At 38.3% G+C, this 24,858-nt stretch overlaps 1 protein-coding gene and 1 pseudogene across 2 annotated transcripts in view; both read right to left on the reverse strand.

Annotated features, from left to right (window-relative positions):
* SARNP (SAP domain containing ribonucleoprotein) overlaps positions 1–24,858 on the reverse strand; it is a 51,227-nt gene that overhangs the window by 19,205 nt on the left and 7,164 nt on the right. Inside the window, exons 2-9 of one of the 2 annotated variants that reach the window (XM_090273336.1) lie at positions 23,239–23,338; positions 19,267–19,313; positions 18,976–19,043; positions 13,446–13,497; positions 12,556–12,629; positions 11,854–11,882; positions 9,528–9,553; positions 5,007–5,075 (exon numbers count right to left, since the gene is read on the reverse strand). In XM_090273336.1, coding sequence (XP_090129462.1) covers positions 5,007–5,075; positions 9,528–9,553; positions 11,854–11,882; positions 12,556–12,629; positions 13,446–13,497; positions 18,976–19,043; positions 19,267–19,313; positions 23,239–23,338 — 465 coding nt within the window. The remainder of the gene's footprint in view (positions 1–5,006; positions 5,076–9,527; positions 9,554–11,853; positions 11,883–12,555; positions 12,630–13,445; positions 13,498–18,975; positions 19,044–19,266; positions 19,314–23,238; positions 23,339–24,858) is intronic. The other variant, XM_090273335.1, reaches the window with a different exon arrangement.
* Positions 5,098–7,158, reverse strand: LOC150011929 (large ribosomal subunit protein eL19-like; annotated as a pseudogene).

The raw sequence follows: 24,858 nt of genomic DNA on the forward strand, positions 1-24,858 counted from the left end.
CTACTCATCAGGCTACTTTCCCAGCTTATCCTGAGATCTAAGTCTTCTACCACTACCCCTTTAAAAAATATTCTACCGAACACCTTACACCTTGCCTTAGCTTGCTTATGTCTCCTCAGTGTTCTTACAGTTTCATGTTAGCAATGTCCTTCCTGTTCATTGCCCCACAGTTCTTCCTTTGGAAAAGGCTTGTACACCCATAGGTAAATTCTAACAAATCCCAATGATAGGTTCTCTGGGAAGGCTAATGAATTTCCTTCTCTCCAAATCTCAACAGCTAACCTCTATTCCAAAGCCCAGTGCTGAAAGGGAGGAACAAACAAATATTTTCATTTATTTCAGATAGTGGAAGGGAATCTTGATATAATCAAAATGGGCCTTCCAGAAGAGAGTGGCCTACCATCAGTTAGCCACAATGAAATTTGTATGCTAGGAGACACTGGTGCCTTCCTGTGCTCAGAACTGACTCTTTATCCCAGCTTTTTCTTTGATATCCCATCCCATTTAGGTGACAAGCTCCTCAAAAACAAGGCAGGTCTAATCTCTCACTCTGAAGTGGTTTATCCCCAACCAATAGGTGAGCAAAAATATACAATTATATGAAAGGCTCATAAAACTAATCACTGCAGCTACCTAAGAATCTTCTAGTTACCAGCCTTATCAACAAGAAGATGGTCACTGGAGGGATAGTTTGTTTTTAATCTATATATTCTGACACTGTGTAACTTAAGACCATATTATCAGAGAAGAAACTGCCAAAAATCACAAACCTGGGAGTGGCCCTCAGGGTTTATAAGCCTTAAGATAAATTACTAGCATAGTTACCTATATGAAGAGCTACAAGTAGGGAAAACACAGTTAATACTCTAGTAGAGAAGGAAGAGGTACTAAGATTAACAGGGATACAAAACAGTTATATTTCCTACTGCTATTAATGAATAAGTAGTAACACATGCCCCTCAGATTCCCAGGGTGGGAGAAGAGTATAAACTACACTCCAGTTTTCTGCTCAGAGCCTGGGCCTTTTTTTTTTTTTAATACTTACCTAGCTGGATTTTCTGTACTTGATACTAAAACATCAAGTTTCAACTTCCCAAATGTGCCAATATTTGAAAACAAAATAAAACAATCAACTCATATTAGCTATTTCAGTTAACACCATAACTCTAGACCCAGACTTAAATTTTTACAAAACTAATGTCCTATAACCAATATATGTTAACTGATCTGGCCTCCCATCTATTCCTTCTATCCATCTTTCTCATTCCTTTCAGAGGTGAATTTTTTCTGTGCCAGGCCAAGTCCTGCCCTTCACCAACAGGACTAACCCAAACACTCTTCCCCTTGGGAGGCATGGAAAAGTGATGGGGAAAAAAAAAAAACTAAACAAACAAAACAGTCAAGCACAAGACTGAAAACCTAGCAGATAATCAATCAGAACCAATCAGGCAGAGGTTATTTATCTGAGTTTTGTTTTGTTTGCGGGGTGGGAGGTTTCTTAGCCCACAGTCACCATGAGGTTTATATGAGAAAAGGCATGCATTCCATCCTCAAATAATCCAAAGTGTTGGAGGGGACAATTTACAGCCTCTTATGTAAAAAATATCTATAAATACCAGTGCCATTCTTTGCCCCATCACTTCCCATTATCCTAAACCAACAGGATTTTATTCACTGAGACTTGAGGTGAAAACATGAATGGACAGGCCCTTCTTGGGCAAGGCAAAAGAAGGAAGATGACTGGGGGGTGCGGGGAGACAGATTTCTTTACGTTTCTGTGCACTGCGCCTAATGTGTATAGTATACTAGTGGAGCTGAAAACTGAAATATTATGTGTAGTCATGCAAAAGTCAGCCTAGGAAGAAGAACCAAGATTCAGTATCCTCAAATGTGTAATATGCTCAAGCAAATCTAAAATATGAAGATAATCAAACTGCCATAATTTAAAAAAATAGTCATTAATACCATTGATCCATGGCTCACTTCCTCTCACATACTTCCTCTTTATCACATATACTGGTCTGCAGCAAAATCTACTAAAGAGGAAGCAACAAGTAATCAGGGTCTTAAGCTGGACCAAGTAAACACATACCCTGTGAAATGAGAGGACAGGAGGTAGGTTTCTCACTGTACTCTTTAGGACACTAGGGTGAAGAAGCATCTCATACCACCTACTAAACACACCACTATCAGCATCGTATCTAAGTGAGTGAGAGCTGTGCCAAATTATGTAGGAGGATGCTGTACTAGAACCCAGGATCCCAAAATAAGATGGACAGAGTGTGCTGATCTGGCTGTACCATAAATATAAACTTAATCATGTCACAACCTTGGCCAACCAACCAAATACTAGGTAACAGATCATCTCCGGTGATAAAGAATAGTTAAACATATGACTGAACCAGGTAACTCTCACCAAAAATGTGTCCAGTTTGCAATTTCAAGATTTGGATCTAGGACACTAAGTTCTAGAAAAGAAGTCACTTAGAAAAAAAAGAAAAAGAAAAAGAAGACTTTCTTTTACCTTCTTTTCCTCCAATTTCTCTCCTTCTTCAGATTCAGTTGAAAACTGCTTATGTTCTACAAGTACTGAAAAATTCTGGGCTACAAAACAGTGCTTCAATTTATGTAGTCTGATAAAGGAGTCCTATGCTACCTTGAAGTGCAAAAGCTGTGTGGGAGATATAAGCTACATTTGAGTAGTTCAACAAACACATGGCTATTTAAGTTAATTAAAAATTCAGTTCCTCAGTCTCACTAGCTACATTTCAAGTGATCAATAACCACATGTGGCTAATTACTACTATATTAAATAACAAATTATTCAATAAAACAATGTTATGTAGAATATTTCCATCAACACAGAAAGTTCCACTGTTCAGTAGTGATCTAGACAGCAAAATATCAGCATTTCTGGGACATTTTAATGATTTATGGGGAAAATTAGAACAACCTCTTAAAATTAGGATGATTCTAAAAATCAAGATTTATGATCAATGTATATGGAACCTATACTCAAAGAAGACATCTCAAAAAGTCACAAATCTCAAAGTAGTGTGGTACCAGGAAGAAATCACATACTCTAATACAGTGCTACTCAAAATGTGGTCTGCCTCCTGATGCTGGTCCCCAAACTGTTATCATTCTGAAATTTAGAGTGTTCAGAAACTTCCAAAGTAATAAAACACTGCTGTGCCATTTTTATTGTATTTTTACACAAGTAACACTTTGCAATAAATTGCAAATTTTAAAAACCTAGTCTTGGCCACAGAATTTGAGAAACACCACTCTAGAACATATGTGTGACAATGAATGTGATGAGAGAACAGAGCTCATATAGTCAGTTCTAATTATAACCCTTTAGAGATTTAAAATGAGAAGTGAAATCTTATCAATGATCAAATAAAATACAGAAGTTAACTAAGAAAGGAAGAGCCTTGGACTGGTGGCTCAATTGGTTGGAGTGTTGTCCTATACACCAAAAGGTTGCAGGGTCCATCCCTGGTCAGGTCAGGGCACATACAGGAGGCAACCAATCGATATTTCTTTCTCTCTCTCTCTGTCTCTCAGATCAATAAACATATCCTTGGGTAAAGATTAAAAACAGAAGAAGAAAACTAATATTTATTGAGGGTCAGTGTCACTATGTTAGGAAATTTCAAATATACAATTATTTACTCTTCACAAACATGGTGTTAGATATTACTTCCATTTTATAGATGAGGACCAAATAAATTTAATACTTTGCTTAAAGTCACAAAATAAATTAAGGTATATCTTCATGTTTTACTCAGCCTCCTGTGGACTGAAAATAAAATCAGGTAAAATCTGGAGAAAGACTCTAGGGAAGGGAAGAGAGAAGCTGATATCCTTGTAATGAAATGCTATCAAAATAACTTAGTGGACAGTATAGGTGAGGGACAAATTCCTTTCAGGAATGTGTCCATGTGAGCTGAGTAACAAGGGGTATGATGTTCAATTTAGTTCATTTTGATGGAACACACACACACACATAATTCCTTACAAGAGTGAAATTATTGCTGAGATTCTCAGACCCTAGCCCTCACATAGAAAAGTAGATAGATGAGAACCAGGGTCACAGATCCAAGGCACCCTTTCTTGGTCACCTAGAAAAACACAAATGACTAGGTTTATAATAATTCCTCCCAATTAAGCTGTATGTGGTTTAAGAATCACATATTCTGTCCACCTCACAACTCCTAATTTTTAAATATGTCACATAAATCAGCAAATACTCCTACTGACTACCTATGGTCTCAGCAACAAGCTGGGAAGAGCTACGGTTTTATTTCTGATAAACACCAAATATGTAACCTGAAAGAAAGGAAGATGAAACACAGTTGTAAGCAAAGTTATGAGTCCTATAGGAGTACAAATGTTTACTTTATAGTGTTCAGTTTTTTTCCGGAGCAAAAATATAGCCACTGTTAGGTCAATTTTTTCCAATGAATTTCCAGAGAAGTCAATATTTCCATACTCAAATGGGAAATAATCATTTTTTTAAAAAGATTTATTTTTTTTTAGAGAGGGTGAAGAGGGAGAGAAAGAGGGACAGAAACATCATTTGGTTGTCTCACAAGCCCCCACACCAGGGACCTGGCACACAACCCAGGCATGTGCCCTGACCAGCTATCGAACCAGTGACCTTTTAGTTCTCAGGCTGGTGCTGGATCCACTCACTGAGCCACACCAACCAGGGCTAATCTTTTTTTTTTTTTAAATGATGGTTTTTCTGGTTTGAAACATTCTTCACTTAACCTTGCTACCACTTCAACAACCAAGAGAAATATAGAGCATGTTCATACAGCCTGAGTAGAAGCTATGAAAACAATGTGTGGAAAAAAACAATTAGGTTTGTGAAATAATGCCTGTAATGTAATCAATACGCAGTGAGAGGAGATGATAGTCAAAAGATTGTGTGAAACAAAGTGTTACACTCTCAGCCTAGTAGCCCCTAAACTGCTCTAATGTTGCAAAAACAGTACCTTTCTGGAGATTGAAGAGACATTCAAACCAAATCTTTGAGCTCTTTCCTTTAGCTTGTCCAGGTTAACCTACAAAAACATAGGGGGGGGGGGAGCCTGTATTGAAAAATCAAAACAGAAAAATACAGAAGGCAGAAACTATGGTCCAAAAATAAGTTAAATAAACCTACAACATCAAAGGTACCCTATGTGCCAAATTAGGAAACTAAGCAGTACCCATCATGCCATTAATTATTAAAAAGCCTCTTCTGGAATGCAGTGAAAGATTCAGCCCTGCCACCTTCATTCATCAAAGGTGGTAAGAGCCTAAGGAGGGGATTTAAGATCAAAGCAAGAAAAACACTTCTGGAAAAAGGAAACAAATGTCTAAATCACCACCTCCAAAAAAGCCCACCATTCACAGTCCAAAATCATTCATTCCTATAGTCTATGCAAATAGTTCTTAACTCTTATCTCCTAGCAAAAAGAAACAAACACTACAGACCCATTTTCCTCAGAAGATAAATCTACCGTCAGTACTCTACTCAATTTTCTTCATTTTTATTGGAAGCCTTGATATATCAAGACTTATGGAGGATATTTGGGACGTTTTCTTTCTTTTTTAAATTAAAGTAGATAAAGGCTATTTTGAATGATTAATGTATGTAATTGCTATAGCCACTATGTACAGTTAAGAGAGGTGGGGCTTTATTTCTTGGTCTCTTCCTCTTTGGCCAGACTCTTGATGATCTTCTGCTTCTTGACCTGGAGCCGTTCTACACAGCACTTGTGTGCTTCCTTGGTCTTAGACCCGTGGGTCTTAGCCTGGTCAGCCAGAAATTTGTGTGTCTTGTCTGCCTTCAGCTTGTGAATATGTTCCGTAAGAATCCTTTTTTTAAAGATTTCATTTATTTTTAGAGGGAAGGAAAAGGAGGGAGAATGAGAGGGAAAGAAACATCTATCGGTTGCCTCCCATACGTCCCCAACTGGGGACCTGGCCCACTACACAGGCCCAAGCATATGCCCTGACCAGGAATTGAACTGGTGACCTTTTGATTTGTGGTATGATGCCCAACCCACTGAGCCATACCAGTCAAGGCAAGAATCCACTTGTTTTTGAACATGTTACCTCTCACTTTCAGGTATAGGCTGTGATACATGTGGAGGTCAATCTTCTTAGATTCACGGTCTCTTCTGAGCAGTGGGCAAAGAATTCTCATCTTCCTCATCCACGTTACCTCCTTAGGCATTTTAGCATTAGCAATACTCTTTGCCATACCTCGCTCATATGTCTGCCTTTCTTGCAGGCCAAGGTGTTTTCCTGGCATCAAGACCAGAAATGGATAATCACAGGCTTCCAGATGATCAGTCCATCTTTGCCCAGCTTCTGAATCTGCTGATTGGAGTTGGCTTTGGCAATTTCATTGGTCTTACTCAGGTCCAAACCGAACTTCTTTTTGCCAACGAAGGACATTGGAGGTAATAAGCCTCTTCTGAAGCCTGAGCACACTCATGAATGTGGCCGCAGCAGCAAAAGTATTTGAGACATTTTCATTACTACTATTACTAATAAACTGCAACCCAAAGAGCAAGATTTCACAGAACTCAACATACTTCACCTCATCACTTCTTTCAATTTTCTAAACATGCTTACTAGTCACAATGGCCCAGAAGTCTTATTCTACTAGTCTTTATTTTGATTTTACATTTATTAGGTAGTATTTAAAAATACCACTATCTATAAATAGAACTCATTAAGTTGCTTTCACAGATTCTCTTGTGGTATTAAGAATTAGACACTGAGGACTTCTGGCCAAGATAGAGGCCTAGACAGACACGCTGAGGTCTCCCTCCACAACTAAGAAGGAATACAACTACCTCAAAACTAGAGACAACCAAAAGTTCTAGAAAACCAAGCTGCATGGAAGTCCAGCAAAGATATAAAGAAGAAATATTCATCCAGACAGGTAGGAGGGGCGAAGCCGGCATGGAGAGAACGAGGTGTGGTGTTGGCAGCAGCAGCGGCAGACCAGCAGAAAACACAGTCACACGTTTTAAGAAGTACGGAGGGACAACAGGGGAGCGCTCCAAGCTCCTGACCAGACCGCGCAGCTCTCGGTACCAGCACCAGGGAAAATAGAGCCTCACTGCTGCTGACTGTGCAAACAAGTGGGGGTTGCGGCGGAGAAAGAAACTACCAGTCTCTCAGCAGAGTCTGCTTGTTTAAAGGGCCTCCACAGTCCTAGAACATCCCACCCATTCTGGAAACAATGGCCAGGGCAACAGCTAGAGAGGCGCCAGTCCCATACCAAAGTGGGAGAAGTGCCTGGAAAAGGGGCAAGTGCTGTGCAAGCGGTGTTGTTCCCTCTCAGACCCCTCCCCGACACACAGTGCCACAACATGGTGAAAGGGGTCGTCCTGTACTCACGAATACCTAAAGCTCGGCCCCTTACAATATATCAGGAGCGGCAGCTCTACCTAAGACACAGAGGCAAACAAATATAGGAGCCTGCCAAGATGAGGAGACAGAAAAGTATGGCCCAAGATGGGGAACGAATCAAGGTTTCAGTGGGAGAACTAAGCAATGAGGAGATAGCCAACCTAACAGACGCAGAATTCAAAACACTGGTGATAAAAATGCTCACAGGCTTGACAGATATGCTTGAGTAGCAGATGCATAAGGGAAGAAGTGAAACGAAGGAAAATCCACACAACACTAATGGTGAAGGGAAAAAAACCAGGGTTCAAATCAATGATTTGGAACATAAGGAAGGAAAAAACAGTCAAGCAGTACAGAATGAGGAAATAAGAATTGAAAAAAAATGAGGAGAGGCTTTGGAGCTTCTGGAACAACTTTAAATGTGCCAACATCCAAATCATAGGGGTGCCAGAAGAAGAAGAGGAAGAGCAAGAAACTGAAAGCCTATGTGCAAAAATAATGAATGAAAACTTTCCAAATTTGGCAACGGAAATAGACATACAAGTCCAGAAAGCACAGGGAGTCCCAAACAAGCTAGACCCAAAAAGGACCACACCAAGACACATCATCATTAAAATGCCAAAGGTGAAGGCCCTGGCTGCTGTGGCTCAGTGGATTGAGCATCAGCCTGCGAACCAAGTGTTGCTGGTTCGATTCCCAGTCAGGGCACATGACTAGGTTGCACGCCAGATCCCCAGTTGCGGAAGGGTGAGAGGCAACCGCACATTGATGTTCTCTCCCTCTTTCTCCTTTCCCCTCTCTAAAAACAGATAAGTAAAATAAAATAAAAATAAAAAATAAAATTTAAAAAAATATGCCAAAGGTGAAAGATAAAGAGAGAATCTCAAAAGCAGCAAGAGAAAAGAAGGGAGTTACCTACAAAGGGATACCCATAAGACTATCAGCTGATTTCTCAAAAGAAACTTTGCAGGCAAGAAGGGGCTGGCAAGAAGCATTCAATGTGATGAAAAGCAAGGACTTACAACCAAGATCACTCTATCCAGCAAAGCTATCATTTAGAATGAAGGGCAGCTGAAGTGCTTCCCAGACAAGGTAAAGCTGAGAGTTCATTATCACCAAGACATTATTATATGAAACATTAAAGGGACTTAATTAAGAAAACAAAGATCAAAACTATGAACACTGAAACAACAAACACACAACTATCAACTACTGAATCTAAAAAACAAAAACAAAATCTAACTAAACAAACCAGAATAGGAACAGAATCATAGGTATGGGGATCACCTGGAGGATTACCAGCTGGAAGTGGGGAGGGGAAGAGATTGGGAAATGGTACAGGGACTAAGAAGCATAATTGATTGGTACAAAATAGACAGGGGGAAGTTAAGAATAATATAGAAAAGGGTGAAGCCAAGGAACTTACATGCACAACCCATGGACATGAACTAAGTGGGGTGGAATTGCTGGGGGAAGGGGTGTACTGGGCAGAGGGGAGCAAAGGGGGAAAAATTGGGACAACTGTAACAACATAATCAATAAAATATACAAAAATAAAAAGTAAAAATTTAAAAATTAAAAAAAAATTAAGACATTGCCCTGGCTGATGTGGCTCAATGGACTGAGTGCCATCCTGCAAACTAAGGGTTCGCTAGTTCAATTCCCACTCAGGGCACATGCCTGGGTTATAGGCCAGGTCCCCAGGCGGAGGCACGTGAGAGGCCATCACATACTGATGTGTCTTTCCCTCTAAAAATAAATAAATAAAATCTTTAAAAAAAAAATTAGACATTATCAAAAACCATTTGACAAGGCCTAAAAGTCCAGTACCATTAAACAAAGAGTTACATGGACTATGTCCTCTAACAAAATCTATTCATTTTTTCAAGAGGAGTGGTAGGAAGGAAGATTGTGATAGCATTTTTGAAGATGTGGCAATTTTCCTGACCTCTCAGTACCTCAAACAATTCTCTTTATTCAGGACATAAAACACTACTGAAAACAGTCACCAAGCTCATATGATCTCAGTTTCCTCTGACCTGGGGAGAAGGAGGAGGAGTCTCTAAGTTTTGGCTCTTAAGGTATAAAAAAAGATTTCTTACCATAGGCTTGGTGTCAGATGACAGACCTAAAAAAGAAAAAGGTTTTATTTAATATTTTTAAAAGTTATAAATGAAGCTCACAGTCTTCAAATCAAATTAGATAGCACAGAAATAGTATGTAAGACAAATGTCTTTTATGGTGAGAAAGAAAAGGCAGACTGCATCTGGAGATCCTATCTGCATTCACTGAGAACATAAAATGACGTATCCACTTTGGAAAAGTTTGGCAGTTCCTCAAAAAGTTAAACATGGTTCACCATGTAACTTATCAATCCCATGCTTAGGTGTACACAAAAAAGGAAACGAAAACATACATCCATACAAAAACTTGTACATGAATGTTTACAGCAGCATTGTCCATAATAGCCAAAAAGTGAAAAGAACCAAAATGTCCATCAGCTGATGAATGGATAAAATATGGTATAGCCATACAATGGAATATTACCCAACAATAAAAAGAAATGAAGTACTGATACATGCTACAAAATGGATGAACTCTGAACACATTATGCTAAGTTAAAGAATTCAGTCACAGAAAAAATAGGAATTATATGATTCCATTTATATAAAGGCAAATTTACATATATAGAAAAAAACTGGTGTTTGTTTGAGAGGAAGGAATGGGAAACAATTGCTAATGGATACAGGGTTTCTTTTCTGGGTAATGGATATGCCCTAAAATTAGACTGTGATAATGGCTGTACAACCTTATGAATAAAAAATAAAATAAAAAAACTGAACTATGTATTTTAAATAAATTATATAGTATATGAATTGTATCTTAATAAGGCTGTTAAAAGAAAGAGAAAAACATCATATCTGGAAAAAAGAACAGAGCTACTATCATTGAGTTAAAATTATGGCCTCTTTAAGACAATGTTATGTACTGAAATTACCACTAAGCAAGTAGTAAATTGGCCCAGAGGATCAACCCTGATCTAGTCAATAATTATTTACGTAAAACTTACAAAATTTTATTTTAAGCAATCTCAATTTTGTAATTGGTTCCCTAACTCTCCACTGTAAACATTTATATATGGGTTCAACCTTTAACACAACCCATGTGCTAGGAACTGTTAGGCGTTTTTATGTTCTCACTCATAAAACTGTAACTCCTTTTAAATGTTCTTTTAAGAGCTATTCTGTAGTTCTATGATGTCAGGATTATATAATAACACTGTAAATGTCATATATACATTTTTTTTTCTTGATCAGGTTTCCTTTTTCAGACTAGGTATTAATCCGAACATCCCTTCTCTCTTCAAATAGCAGCATCTAATGTCTTTAATAATTTTTGCTGTACTATCACCAATCCTATCATATCTCTTGACATAACTAAAAGCCAGAAAATATCTTATTCCTAAGACACATAGTGATAGTAGCCAGAATTTTTTGGTCTTTTTAAAAAGCACAGCAAAAACACTGTAAGGTCTTCGGAGGGCATTTTCTTAACATACTTGAAACTACAAACAGGTTACTATGAAGACTGAACTGGATTAGGAGGCTACATTTAAATTTTAAGTCTCTGAGAACAGGGATTACATGACTTTAAAAAACATTTTTCCTAACTTATTACAAAATGCACATTTAAAAAACATAGACAAGCAGAAAGAAGTCACTCAAAACTGTCCCTACAAAGAGATAATGAGTAAACAATTTAGTATATATCCTTCTAGTCTTTTTTCCTAGCCATTCATGCACTTTTATTACTAAAATGGGAACACACAACTAATTTTGTAATTTGCATTTTTCACTTAATATCTTTCTGACAAATATTTTTCAATATAGTTTTTAACATCTGCATGGTCTTCCATTATACTATAGAACACATTTATTTAAGCAATTCTCTACTGTATATCACATAGTTTCCAGTTACTGACCACTATAGTTAATGTTTGATAATCTTTGTGCCTAACTTTTTAAGTATATCCAAGATTACTTCCTTGTAAATTCCTAGAAGTAAGATTGTTGAGGTAAAAAAGATTCTCTTTCCCTTTACCACTACACTAGGCAGTATAACACTGGATAGGTATATACAATTATATGCTGATTTGAGACACCAGAATAAGCAAGATACTAGAAATTTCTCTGAAAATGTCCAAGAAAAGTAAAACAAATGTTGGCACTTCTTCCTATTCTCGTAACTTCAGTACCTTCTCTAAATTTCCCAGGAAGGCTTAAGTATAGTTTGACCTAAAGCAAAGAAGGTAAATGTTATAACCTCTTAAAGGTTTCTAGAGCTAACAAGTTTACCTTAATTAGGAGAAATCTGTTGTGCCAGAAAAGACTGTAGAGGTAACTTTCTCAGAAGTTTCTGGATGCTTACCTTTTGATGGAACTGAAGAAATCCCAAATCTGTAGAAAGAAAAACAAGCTAAATTTTAGGAAGCTGTTCACACTCCTGGTCTCCGTGTCAAGTGTACATATGGCACTTCTTGTGATCTCAAGCCTCGCAATCATTAGCTAATTCTAACAACCCCATGAAAGAAGTCCCTTTTACTCTTTCTCTCACCAAGAGTCCAGATAATAAGCTAAAAGGAAGCCTTACCAGAATTGGGATTATCAATCAGTTTCTGACTTTTACCTATTACAAAACCCTGCCTGATAATAAAACCCATCTGTAACTACTATAGCTAAATCAATAGAGTTCTGAATGGAGCCAAAAAAGTGTTTCTTTTCAGCAAGGCCTATATTCAACTGAAAGTCGGTAATTATATTTATGCCCTGGTTAGTGTGGTTCAGTGGGTGAGTGCCCACTTGCAGACTGAAAGGTTACTAGTTCAATTCCCAGTCAGGGCACATGCCTGGGTTGTAGGCCAGGTCTCCAGTAGGGGGCATGTGAGAAGCAACTGATCGCTGTTTCCCTCACACATCAATGTTTCTTTCCCTCTTTCTCCCTCCCTTCACCTCTCTTTAACAAATAAATAAAATTTTAAATAAAGTCAACAATTATATTTAAAACCTAGGATCACAGCTCTTCGTCTTCATACCAGCGCTGTCTCAGGTTCAAAAGGCTGGGGACACTCACCTAGCTGCCCGGGCAGCTTTCTTACTCTCCAGGCTCACAGGTACATTGAATCGTTCAGCTCTCTTCTGCATTCTCTAAGTGATAATGAACAAAAGAAGGGGAAAAGAAAAATTCAATTTCTGGTTTCTTTCTTTTAAGAGAAAAGTTGTTTAGAGGGGTGTATCTTTAGAACACCAGGAGTAATTTCTTAAGGTCTAAATTGAAAATACCGACAATCCTAGAGGATATCAGGTTATAACCATCTGAGGACTTAACTCAACAGCCTTTTCCAAAAAGCAAACACAAAAAGACTATTATTACATTCATATCCTCAAAAACAAAAGAGAAGGAATAAAATAAAACCCACATTCTTCATGAAGCCAAGAAGATAAAAAGCTGTATCTGGTTGACCTTTGAAAAAGGATCAAAGGAACAGTTTGGTTCCAACACTTGTGGTACTCTTTCTCTTTCAGTTAGAAATGAGGCAGTGTTGTCCATGCCACCTTTACTTTAAAGGTACAAAAAGCAACACAGATCTCAAATGGAACCCAGCTTCAGAGATCTTAAGACAGAGTCCAGAGAAATTTCAATCTCGTCAGCTAGTGATTTGTAACTTAAGGTGACACCTTCCCTTGTTACTTTTCATCTCTTCCAAGGTACAATCCTCCCAGACTCCAATCCTAGTTTGTAAATATCCTAAAGAGAGTTACCACTAAGACCACAGTACTATATACAAAAAGACCAGGGCTTCAAAGGTGATTTTCTCAAGTGTAGTTGGGGAAAATATATCAATACCAAAATCTGTCTCTGTTTGAGTAAATTTTTTAGTGATAATACAGATAGAATAAAGGGTAAGAAACAGAAAGATTCTGTATAGAGACTGCTCTTCTACCAGGGAACAGAATACCTACCTCAGTCTGTGGTATTTCAGATGTAATTTTTACCACTTTCTTTTCTGCTGCCCTGGAAAAGAGGAAAGAGATTTTTTAAATTAGAAAACTGATATTCTACACCAAAACGTTAGAATTATATAAGAATTCACCCAAGTCATGTCCTCTGCCCCCATATCTCTCTGCCACCCACTAGTCAAAAAAACCATAAAGCCCATTAGAACTTCGGTTCCTTAGACTGTCATCTATTGATGAGTTCAAATAACAAACTAAGCTACTTTGGTAAAGTACATGAAAGTTATTAGGAAAGAAGTCTGGTAAAATACATTGGGCTGAAGGGAAATACTAGGATACTGGAAACCATTTGATTTACTTTTAGGAACTTTAAATTTACTTCTGGACTAATAACTATTCCTCTAACCCTCATTTAAACACCAGCTCTCAATTTTCATCACAGAAACAATTAATGTGTGCTCTACAAGCTCTGTTTATTTTCTTTTACAAATCCCTTATTCCTCCCATGGGGACTGTAGCTTCAGCTGAAACAGTCAAAGTGGGACAAATAAAAATGCCAAAGGGAGTGAGGAGAAAAAAGACTAAGAGTGTCTGAATTAGGAAAACATGTTAAGTTACCAGTCAAAAGGCTTAAGAGAAAACAAAAGAGGGGGGGACCACTGGGGCGGGAGACAAAGTTCGGAAATACCCAGGATAAATGGAAGGGCATTAACTCTCCACCAAACAACTCCCATAAAACTGTGGGTCATAACCAGTCTCATTAAGGTCCCTCATTTAGAGACATGGGCGGCTTTTGTTCCAATATCCCAGACATTTTTCCCATTTGATGCCCTGAAAGGTAGTAATGGTTTAATGGCATTTTCAGAGGAAGTAATTCTGGAACAGGAACTTACTTTCTCTTCTATTCTTTTGTTGGAGGTCCCAGAACCGACAAATAAGCAATGGGTGCCCCCTGCTGACGATAACTAAGTCCTACAATATTTAACTGATTTGACAAGGAAGTAAGAAAAAAAGATCAAACTGCTGTCATAGGAATATTTTTGGAGACCCTCAAGCCAAAGATGAAGCAAGGGGACCTCCTTTTGAATGTTCAAAGGCCCTAAATTAGCCCTTAATATTCTGACTTTTAAAGAAATTTCTGAATTCTTCCCATTTCCTGAACACTCTTCCTTAACTAATCCTCCTGTCTTGTTCAAGCAAAAAAGGACACTGAAGTTTAATGTTTTTCTTGTAGTCCAATTCCATTAGGAAAGCAGTCCTTTTCACCAACCCTAGGTTAATGACTTTCTGCACATTCCTGTCTTAAAGCACAATCACTACAGTACACCTCAGCAAAAAAGAAACCCCAGAGAGAAAGCCTCCTCCTGTTTCATTCTAACTCCCTTAGGCACAATTAAGCACAAGCAAAAAGAAAAACATATCACATTCTGGAACCCATGAGAAATTTCGTCCCTTTACTAAGAAATTTCTCTCCGACCCATAGTCATATACAAAACACTATCTAAAGTAAAGGGACCATTACTTCCCTCTAAAAAACAAAATCACCACTCCCACACACATTCAACTTCCCTGTTTATAAATTAATAAAATTAAAGCGCTTTAAATGAATTACACATTTTACATATTCAAAAGATAATGAACTTCTACAAATTTTCAATTTCATTAGTTTTAAACCACAAAATCCAATAATCATTATATTTACCTGATCTGCCTTCTTGCCCCAGAAGTCCCCAAAACATCTATCTACCTATTTATTTATTTTAGAGAGAGGGGGAAGGAGAGAGAAAGCAGAGAAACATCAATGTGAGAGAGAAACATAAATCAGTTCCCTCTCGAATCCACCCCAACTGGGGACTGAAGCCTCGACCTAGGCATGTGCTCTGACAGGAATCAAACCTGTGACCTCTTTGTTTGCAGGACAATGCTCAACCAACTGAGCTAAACTGCTCAGGGCAAAACATCTCTATTTTAAAGCTATCCCATAAACCATTTTTTCAAAGCATTTATTATAATCTAATAAAACATTAAATGTGCATTCCCTGTAATACAGAAAATCCAGGGGTTTATCCTATGGACATACTTGCATAAGTATAAAAACAGTTCCATAAGGACATGTAGCACTGCATTTTTTGCTATTATGAATAATCTAAATGTCCATCAACAGGAGACTAGTGAAATTACTGTTCATTCCTGGAATGGAGTACTATTAGCTGCTAGAAAGAATAAAGTTCAAAGCTGATAACTACTATATGTGGGTAAATGGGTTTCTGAGGGTCTATTATACTATTATCATAACTTTTACATATACTTACAATTTCCCATAATAACAAGCTAAAAAAGAAAAGAGAGAGACCTACTACTTACTAGGATAATTATCCCTATTTCACAGGATTGATATGAGTAAGTGAATATATATGCATAACATTTAGAACCTTGCCTATTATATAACTAACATTTAAATAAGAACATTATTATATGATACAGAAAGCTCTCCAGATGTGGGGAAGGGGGAGGGAATCAAGAAACCAACAATATGCATAATATATATATATGTAACTGTATACACACATATATACACATGCTATATAAAACATTAAGAAAGAATATACTGAGCCCTGAGTGGTGTGGCTCAGTGAATTGAGTGCCAGCCTGTGAACTGAAAAATCACTGGTTCAATTCTAAGTCAGAACACATGACTGAGTTGTGGGACCAGGTCGCCAACTGGGTCACACATCAGTTTCTCTCCTTATCTTTCACCCTCCATTCCCCTCTCTAAAATTAAGTAACTTAAATATTTAAAAAATATATACTGAAAACCGCTATGAAATCAGATGGAGTGAAAACAAGGTGTATTTGAATATGTACTATTTAATTTTTTTACTAGTCCACATATTGCCTTTTATAATTAAATGCGTTAATACAGTTATGAAGAACAAAAGTGTTAAAAAGGACTCCACTGGGACTTCTGGCCAAGATGGAGACCTAGACAGACATGCTGAGTCTCCCTCCACAACTGAGAAGGAATACAACTACCTCAAAACTAGACAACCAGAAGTTCCAGAAAATCGAGCTGCATGGAAGTCCAACAAAGATATAAAGAAGAAATACTCATCCAGACAGGTAGGAGGGGTGGAGCCAGGGCAGAGAGGACGCAGTGTGGTGGCGGCAGCAGCAGTGGCAGCGACAGGACGGTGGAAAGTAGTGTAGTCACACATTTTAAAAAGTAGGGAGAGACACCTGGGGAGCGCTCCAAGAATCAGACCAGACAGCATAGCTCACGGCCCCAGCACCGGGGAAAATCAAGCCTCACTGCTTCTGACGGTGCAAACTAGTGGGCGTTGGGGCGGAGGAAGAAACTACCAGTCTCTCAGCAGAGTCCGCTTGTTTAAAGGGCCCCCATGGTCCTAGAACATCCACAGCCACACCCACTCTGGGAATGATGGCCAGGGCAGCAGCTAGAGAGGCACCAGTCCTGTACTGAAGTGGGAGAAGTGCCTGGAAAAGGGGCAAGTGCTGAACAAGCAGCATTGTTCCCTCTCAGACCCCTCTCCCATATCCCCACATACAGCGCCACAACATGGTAAAACAGGTCTCCCCTTACTGAAGAATACCTAAGGCTTTGCCCCTGACAACGTTAACAGGTATGACAGCTCTACCTAAGACACAGAGGCAAACAAACATAGGAGTCTGTCAAGATGAGGAGACAGAGAAGTATGGCCCAAAAAAGGGAACGGATCAAAGTTCCAGTGAGAGAACTAAGCAGTGAAGAGGTAGCCAACCTCACATGTAGAGTTCAAAACACTCGTGATAGATGCTCACAGGCTTGACAGATATGCTTGAGTACGGCAAATGCATAACGGAAGAGTGAAGGCTATGCTAAATGAAGCGAAGGAAAATCCACACAAAATCAATGGTGAAGGGAATGAAACTGGGGTTCAAATCAATGATTTGGAACATAAGGAACAAAAAAAGTCAACCAGTACAGAATGAGGAAACAAAAATTTTTTAAATGAGGAGAGGCTTAGGAACCTCTGGGACAACTTTAAACGTAGCAACATCCAAATCATAGGGGTGCCAGAAGGAGAAGAGGAGGAGCAAGAAATTGAAAGCTTATGTGAAAACACAATGAAGGAAAACTTCCCTAATTTCGTGAAGAAAATAGATATACAAGTCCAGGAAGCACAGAGAGTCCCAAATAAGCTAGACCCAAAGAGGACCACACCAAGACACATCATCATTAAAATGCCAAGGGTAAAAAATAAAGAGAGAATCTTAAAAGCAGCAAGAGAAAAGCAGAGAGTTACCTACAAAGGGGTGCCTATGAGACTACCAGCTAATTTCTCAAAAGAAACTTTGCAGGCAAGAAGGGACTGGCAAGAAGTATTCAATGTGATGAAAAGCAAGGACCTACAACCAAGATTACTCTATCCAGCAAAGCTATCATATAGAATGGAAGATCAGATAAAGTACTTCCCAGATAAGGTAAAGCTAAAGGAGTTCGTCATCACCAAGCCATTATTATATGAAATGTTAAAGGGACTTATTTAAGAAAAAGAAGAGCAAAGCTATGAACATTAAAATGACAGCAAACTCACAATTATCAACTGAATCTAAAAAATAAAAACAAAATCCACCTAAGCAAACCAGAATAGGAACAGAATCACAGGTATGGGATTATTTGGAGGGTTATCAGCTGGGAGAGGGAAGGGAGAGAAATGGGAAAATGGTGCAGGAATTAAGAAGCATAATTGGTTGGTACGAAATAAACATGGGGAAGTTAAGAATAATATAGGAAAGGGTGAAGCCAAAGAACTTATATGCACAGCCCGTGGACATGAACTAAGGTGGGTGGGATTGCTGGAGGGAAGCGGGGTACTGGGCATAGGGGAGCAAAAGGAAAAGAAATTCGGACAACCGTAACAACAAAATCAATAAAATATACTTAAAAAAAAAAAGCTCAACTGTTTTTTTGTTGTTGTTGTTGTTAAGATTTTATTTCTAGAGAGAAGGGGAGGGAGAAAGAGAGGGAGAGAAATATCCTCTCTTGCACCCCCCCCCCTAGAAATAAATAAATAAAATTTAAAAAAATTTCTTAAATAAATAAAGATCTACTTTCCACTCTAGTACTTTGTCCTCCCCTACTCCCCTGTAAATCAAAGAGAAAGAATAGTGTTACTTGAGAAAAAAAAATCTGTGGTCAGCACCCTCCTCCCTTATATGCAGAGAATCTTATGATTCTCTACACAGAATGAGAATCATTTATTACAGGAGGCTAGGAGACCTACACTTAGTCTGGGCTTGAAATCTCCAGGTCCTAATCATCTATTATATAACCCAGAGACAAACTACTTTCTCTCACTGAGACCATGTACTTGAAATGAAATATAGACTCCTCTGAACATGTATGATCTAATGAAAAATTTTTTAAAGTCATAAAAGGTAAATAAAATGAAACACTACCCTCCCGCCCACACCAACCCGCACCCCCTGCCCCAAGCTGTCTGCTCTGTACTCAGATTATAAAAAAGAAAGTTACACATCAACAGTTTTTTCAGGGGGTTCTTCCTCTTTGACAGGCAGTTCTATGGGCTTTGGTTCTTCTTCCTAAAACCAAATGAAACAAGATGGTTAACATAAATCAAGAGTAAAAACCTGTCAACAGAAGAATATGAGAACTCCAAAATGAATCATTCGGAAACTTCATTTCCCCACTATACTCCCCTAGAGAGTTAGCATTTAAATCCTCTAATGATTGATGTTTAAACAATGTGACCAAGGTAGTGGCCCACTGCCAGGCCAGTCACTAACCTTACTCTCTCCAACTCACCTCCGTTTCATCTCCCAGTACATCTTCTTCATTTGCCTCCTCTTCAGCTAAAGAATATTAAAATATTCAGATCAATCCCTTCTCCATGACCATATTGAATACTGTACTCAGACTAAAATTATAATCATTTTTCTTTCTCAAAATAAAATTCAATAATAAATGCAGAATTAATGCACATAAAATTTGCTCCACATGGAGAAGATACAACTGTTTCTCTACCTAACATTAATACAAAGTTGAACTCCAGATGGACTGAAGAACTAAATCGATGAGGTCAAATTTAAACACTAATATAACGTAATGTGAGAAAATACTTTTAAGATTTAGTGGTGGTGGAGGATTTCTAAAAACAAATTTTTAAAAACCCAGAAGCAAAAGCAATATGGGAAAAATTTCAAGTTTTTCAAAACCAAGAAAAAACCATGGAAAAAGAAATAAATGACAAAGAAGATACTAGTGTCTAAAACCAACAAGGGAATAATTATTAGAACATAAAAGAAATGGCTTGCAAACTAACAAGTGAATGATGGGAACCCCAAAAGAATAATGAGCAAAGGAGAAACCCAAAAAACCATAAACACAAGAAATGTTTCAATTTTCTAATAACTAGAGAAATGTAAATTGAAACAACCAACAGATTAGCAAAAATTAGGCCACTTCATAGATTTGTGCAGGCAAGACAAGAACCCTCATTCAGGATTTATAGAGCAATTCTGGAAAGCAATTTGGCAGTGCTTAGTCATAGCAAGTATACATTTATAAACAGGTATTTAGACTTCCGGCCAAGATGGAGGCCTAGACTGACACACTCCGTCTCCCTCCACAACTACCGCAAAATCAGAAATAACCAGAAGTTCAGAAAAATAAAGCTACATGGAAGTCCAATGTATGAAGTTGTAAAGAAGTGGTGCTCGTCTGGACAGGTAGGAGGGGCGAAGCCCGGGCAGAGAGGTCAAGCTGTGCTGGCAGCAGCAGTTGAGGCGACAGCGGCAGGACAGCGGTAAGCACAGACATCCGTATTTAAGGGGAGGCAAGAAGCGCCTGGGAGCACCCCAGGCTGCAGACCAAAGCCATCAGCTTGCGATTCCAACACTGGGGAAAGCAGACCCCCATGCCTCGAACTGTGAGGGCCAGAGGGGGTGGGGATGGAGGAGGAGGCTCCCGGTCTCTCAGCGGAGAGTGAATGGCAGGAATCCATCTTGACCCCCGCCCCCACAGAAAATGCCACAGCGTGGTGAGAAAGGTCACCCAGTAGTGATGACTGCACGGGGCTCCATCCCCTATAGTGTAGGAGGTGTGACAGCCCTGCCCCGGAAGCAAAGGTAAACACAAAACTGTCAGGATGGCACAGGTCATGATAGAGATCCCGGTGACACAGCTGATCAGACAGCAAATATCTAATCTAACGAAGCAGCAGATAGGAAATTTTTCTGAGGCTCAGTTCAGAGCTTTGGTTATACGAATGCTTACAGACCTAACAGCAGATCTTAAACAAGACGGGGAAGGAATGAAGGCTAGTTTTGCCTAGATGAACGAAAACACATACGACACTAGTGGTGAGGGAAAGAAAACCAGGGATCAATCAACAAATTGGAACATAGGGAAGGAAAAAACAGTCAACCAGTGCAGAAAGAGGAAAAGAAAAGTGAGGAAAATGAGGAGAGGCTCAGAAACATCTGAATCATAGGGTTGCCAGAAGGTGAAGAAGAAGAACTAGAAATTGAAAAATCACGTGAAAAAATAATGAAGCAGAACTTCCCTAACTTAGGGAAGAAAATAAGACTTACAGGTCCAGGAAGCACAGAGAGTTCCAAAAAAACTGGACCCAGGGAGAACCACACCAAGACACATTATAATCAAAATGTCAAAAATTAAGGATAAAGAGAGAATCTTAAAAGCAGCAGGAGCGAAGAACAGAATTACGTACAAAGGGGTCCCAATAAGACTGTCAGTTGATTTCTCAAAAGAAACTCTGTAGACAAGAAGAAACTCTGCAGACAAGAAGAAACTGGCAAGAAATATTCAAAGTAATGAAAAGCAAAAACCTACAACCACGATTACTCTATCCAGCGAAACTGTTATTCAGAATAGAAGGGCAGAGAAAGTGTTTCCAGGACAAAGTAAAACTGAAGGAGTTCATCAGATCCAAACCACTGTTGCATGAAGTGTTAAAGGGACTTGTTTAGGAGAAAGAGGATCAAAACTATGAACATTAAAATGAAAACTGTTTCACAACAACCAACAGCAGAAGCTAGGGAATCGAAACAAAGGCCAACTAAGTAGGCAACTAGAGTGGGAAAAGAATTATAGGTATGGGGAACATTTTGGGGGGAGGTTAGTGAGGAGGGGGAAAAGGGAGGGAGATGATGTAGGAATTAAGAAGCATAATAGGAGAGAGTGAAGTAAATAGGAAGATGTTGAGAAGAACTATATGCACAACCAATAGGCATGGACTAAGCGGGGGGGGGGACTACTGGAGGGAGGGGGAGTCACTTGGTCGAGGGGAACAAAGGGAAAAGAAATTGGGACAAATGTAACAGCATAATCAATAAAGCATATTTAAAAAGAAACAACAACAATAACAACAAAAAAAACAGGTATTTATTAAAACCCTAAGTATATATCCCAGAAAGTCTCTCACAAAGGAATATTAAGAAACACAAAATAAGTAGTTCAGGAGGCAAGACAGGTGTCTATCACTGGGTGAAGTAAAACGTGGTGGATTCTATACATCATAGAATACTTTGCCGGAATTGGAATGAATAAACTACATGACAACACAGCCATAGACCACACAAATACATCTTTTTAAAAAAACAACGCAGTACTTAAGAGAAAAAAAGTGAGAAACAAAGCAATATTATAGCCTTATTGCCAATTATAAAAAAATATTGTACATTAAACAACATTACATGGTCTTTACAAGGACAAAGACAGAAAATATGTATCAAACACACTAGAACAGTTGTTTAAGAGAGATGGGATAAAAGGAATGGGAATAAAAGGGAATAAAAATTAAAGAGGAAACTTTGTACAACCTGAGATGACAGTATGCCTTAAATAAAGTGGTTTTTATTCTGTTTAACTTTTTAAAATATCCCCACCTGAGTAAATGTTTATTGATTTTAGAGAGGAAGGGAGGGAGGGAGAGGAATGGAGGGAGGGGGGTAGACATAGATGTGAAGAGAGAAACATTGATCGGGTGCCTCCCATACATGCCCCAACTGGGGATTGAACCTGTAACCTTTTGGTGTACAGGAATGGTGCCCAACTGACTGAGACACCAGGTCCAGGCAATGAAATTGTTTTTAAAAAGGTGAAATTGCCCTGGCTGGTGTGGCTCAGTGGATTGAGTGCCAGCCTGCAAACCAGAAGGTCTCCAACTCAATTCCCATTCAGGGCACGTGTCAGGGTTGAGGGCCAGGTCCCCAAATTGGGGGCATGCAAGAGGCAACTGATCAATGTTTCTCTTGCATATCATGTTTCTCTCCCTCCTTTCCCCTCTCTAAAATTAAATAAATAAAATCTTTACAAAATAAAATAAAAAAGCAGAATTAGAGAATGTGAAGAGCTAGAGGGGACCAGAGGTTTATAAATTTCAAGGGTAGAGACACTTGTCCCATTTCATTGATCAGAACAGACAAGTATAAACAGTAAGCCATGTCAACAGTGACTACCCAAAGTTATCTAGTAAATTTCTGGCACAAGAGGAATCAGAATTCAAATCTTCCAATTCTCAGGCTAATGACCCTTGTTTCACCATACTTCCTTTTAAATAATTTGCCAAAATAAAATTACAATGTATTAAAAGGGGGGGAGAGGAAGTGTTTCTCTGCATAGGAGTTTTCTTGATATAGTTAATTAAGAGTTTATATCACCAAAAATATAAAGGAAAAGAAGAAATCTTCCATATGGCAGAGCCTAAAAATTAATACCCTTAATCACACCACTCTGCCTCCACAAAGCACTCACCATGCTCTTCAAGATAGGCCTGGAGCCTGTTGATGAGATCTTGTTTTATTCCTTTGGTCTCCAAACCACGAGCAAGACATTCCTGCTTTAGTTCAGCAAGCTGAGAAAAAAAGAATAAAACTCTTCCTCAGTTAATACAATGAAACTGGTAAAAAAAAAAAAAAAAAAAAAAGGAAAAAGAAAAGAGGTACAGTTGATCCTTGAACAGTGCAGGGTTAGAGATGCTGACACCCCCATGCAGTCAAATACCCATGTATAACTTCTGAATCCCTCTGAATACTGCTTTCGCCGGTATGGCTTGGTTGGAGCATCCTCCTGTACACCAAAAGGTTGGGGATTCACTTCCAGGTCAGGGCACATATGAGAGGCAACCAGTTAATGTTTCTCTCTCACATTGATGTTTCTCTGTCTCTCTAATATCAAAAACATATTAAAAAATCGTAACTACTAATAGCCCACTGTTGACTGGAAGCCTTACAATTAATACACATTTTGTATATTATTATATATTAGATTCTTACAATATAGTAAGCTAAAGAAAATGTTATTAAGAAATTGTAAAAGAAAGTATATTTACAGTACTGCACGTAATTATTGAAAAAAAACCCAAGTACAGGTGGACCTGAGCAGTTCAAACCCATATTGTTCAAGGGTCAACTGTAGTTCTCACAAAAACGAAAAAGAAAGTTCAATCCCAAACAACTGCTCTTAATCTCACCAAGCTTCTAGGTCCATGAAAATGGTCCACTTCCTTCTAATATTCAGTATGCAAGCAGACTTTTCTAACACATGATGAATAATAAACATCTTACTTTAATAAAATTCCAATTGTTATCCAACTACTTATCACAAATCTTTATAGCATTTCTGATAGAAAAAGACGACCCCCCCCCAAATTACTGTACCAGCTAGTAATGGAAAGAATTAATCTTTAAATATAAAATCTAAGTATCTAAAAGCAGATTCTTCTGTTATTCCAGATCTTTTACTGAAATCTACCACAAATATGCAGTCAAGTCTGACCACTGTAGAATTAGGTAAATGTGTTAGCCAGCATAATGTCAACAATGAATCAATTAAAAGATCTACGTGAAAATGAAAAAAATATCTAAATGCATGCCACAGAATTCTGTTGAAGATTTTTAAAAATCAGTACTTGACTAAAGATATAACAGGTATGCTTATCAACTTTACAGACAGTAGAAGAAGGAAGAATTAATGGATTACTGACAGAACTAAGCTGAGGGAGGGGGGAGCTCTTCAGGCAGAATAAGAAGTCAAAAATAAAGATTCAATTTAGAAGGAATAAGATATACCTATAAAGTACTATAATTATATTCAAAACTTAAATTGTTCTAAATCCAGATGAGCAAGATCTGGCTCAACAGTAACTCAAAGGATAAAGACCTCAGGGTTTTAGATAATTACAAGTGCAGAGGGTTAACAGTATGATCTGCAACCAAAGTAATTCTAGGTTATGGGTAACTGAAAAACAGAATATGTTAAATGATGTAACAGCCTTACAGGGCTCCAGATTCTTATTTTTAAATGCATAATCCAAAGAGAACAAGAAGGTAAAGGAAGGCTCCAGAAATCCTATACACAGATCAGTGCACAAAT

Source organism: Furipterus horrens, unplaced genomic scaffold (genome assembly GCF_987537825.1).
Source record: "Furipterus horrens unplaced genomic scaffold, mFurHor1.1.pri manual_scaffold_4, whole genome shotgun sequence".
NCBI classification, from domain to species: Eukaryota; Metazoa; Chordata; class Mammalia; order Chiroptera; family Furipteridae; genus Furipterus; species Furipterus horrens.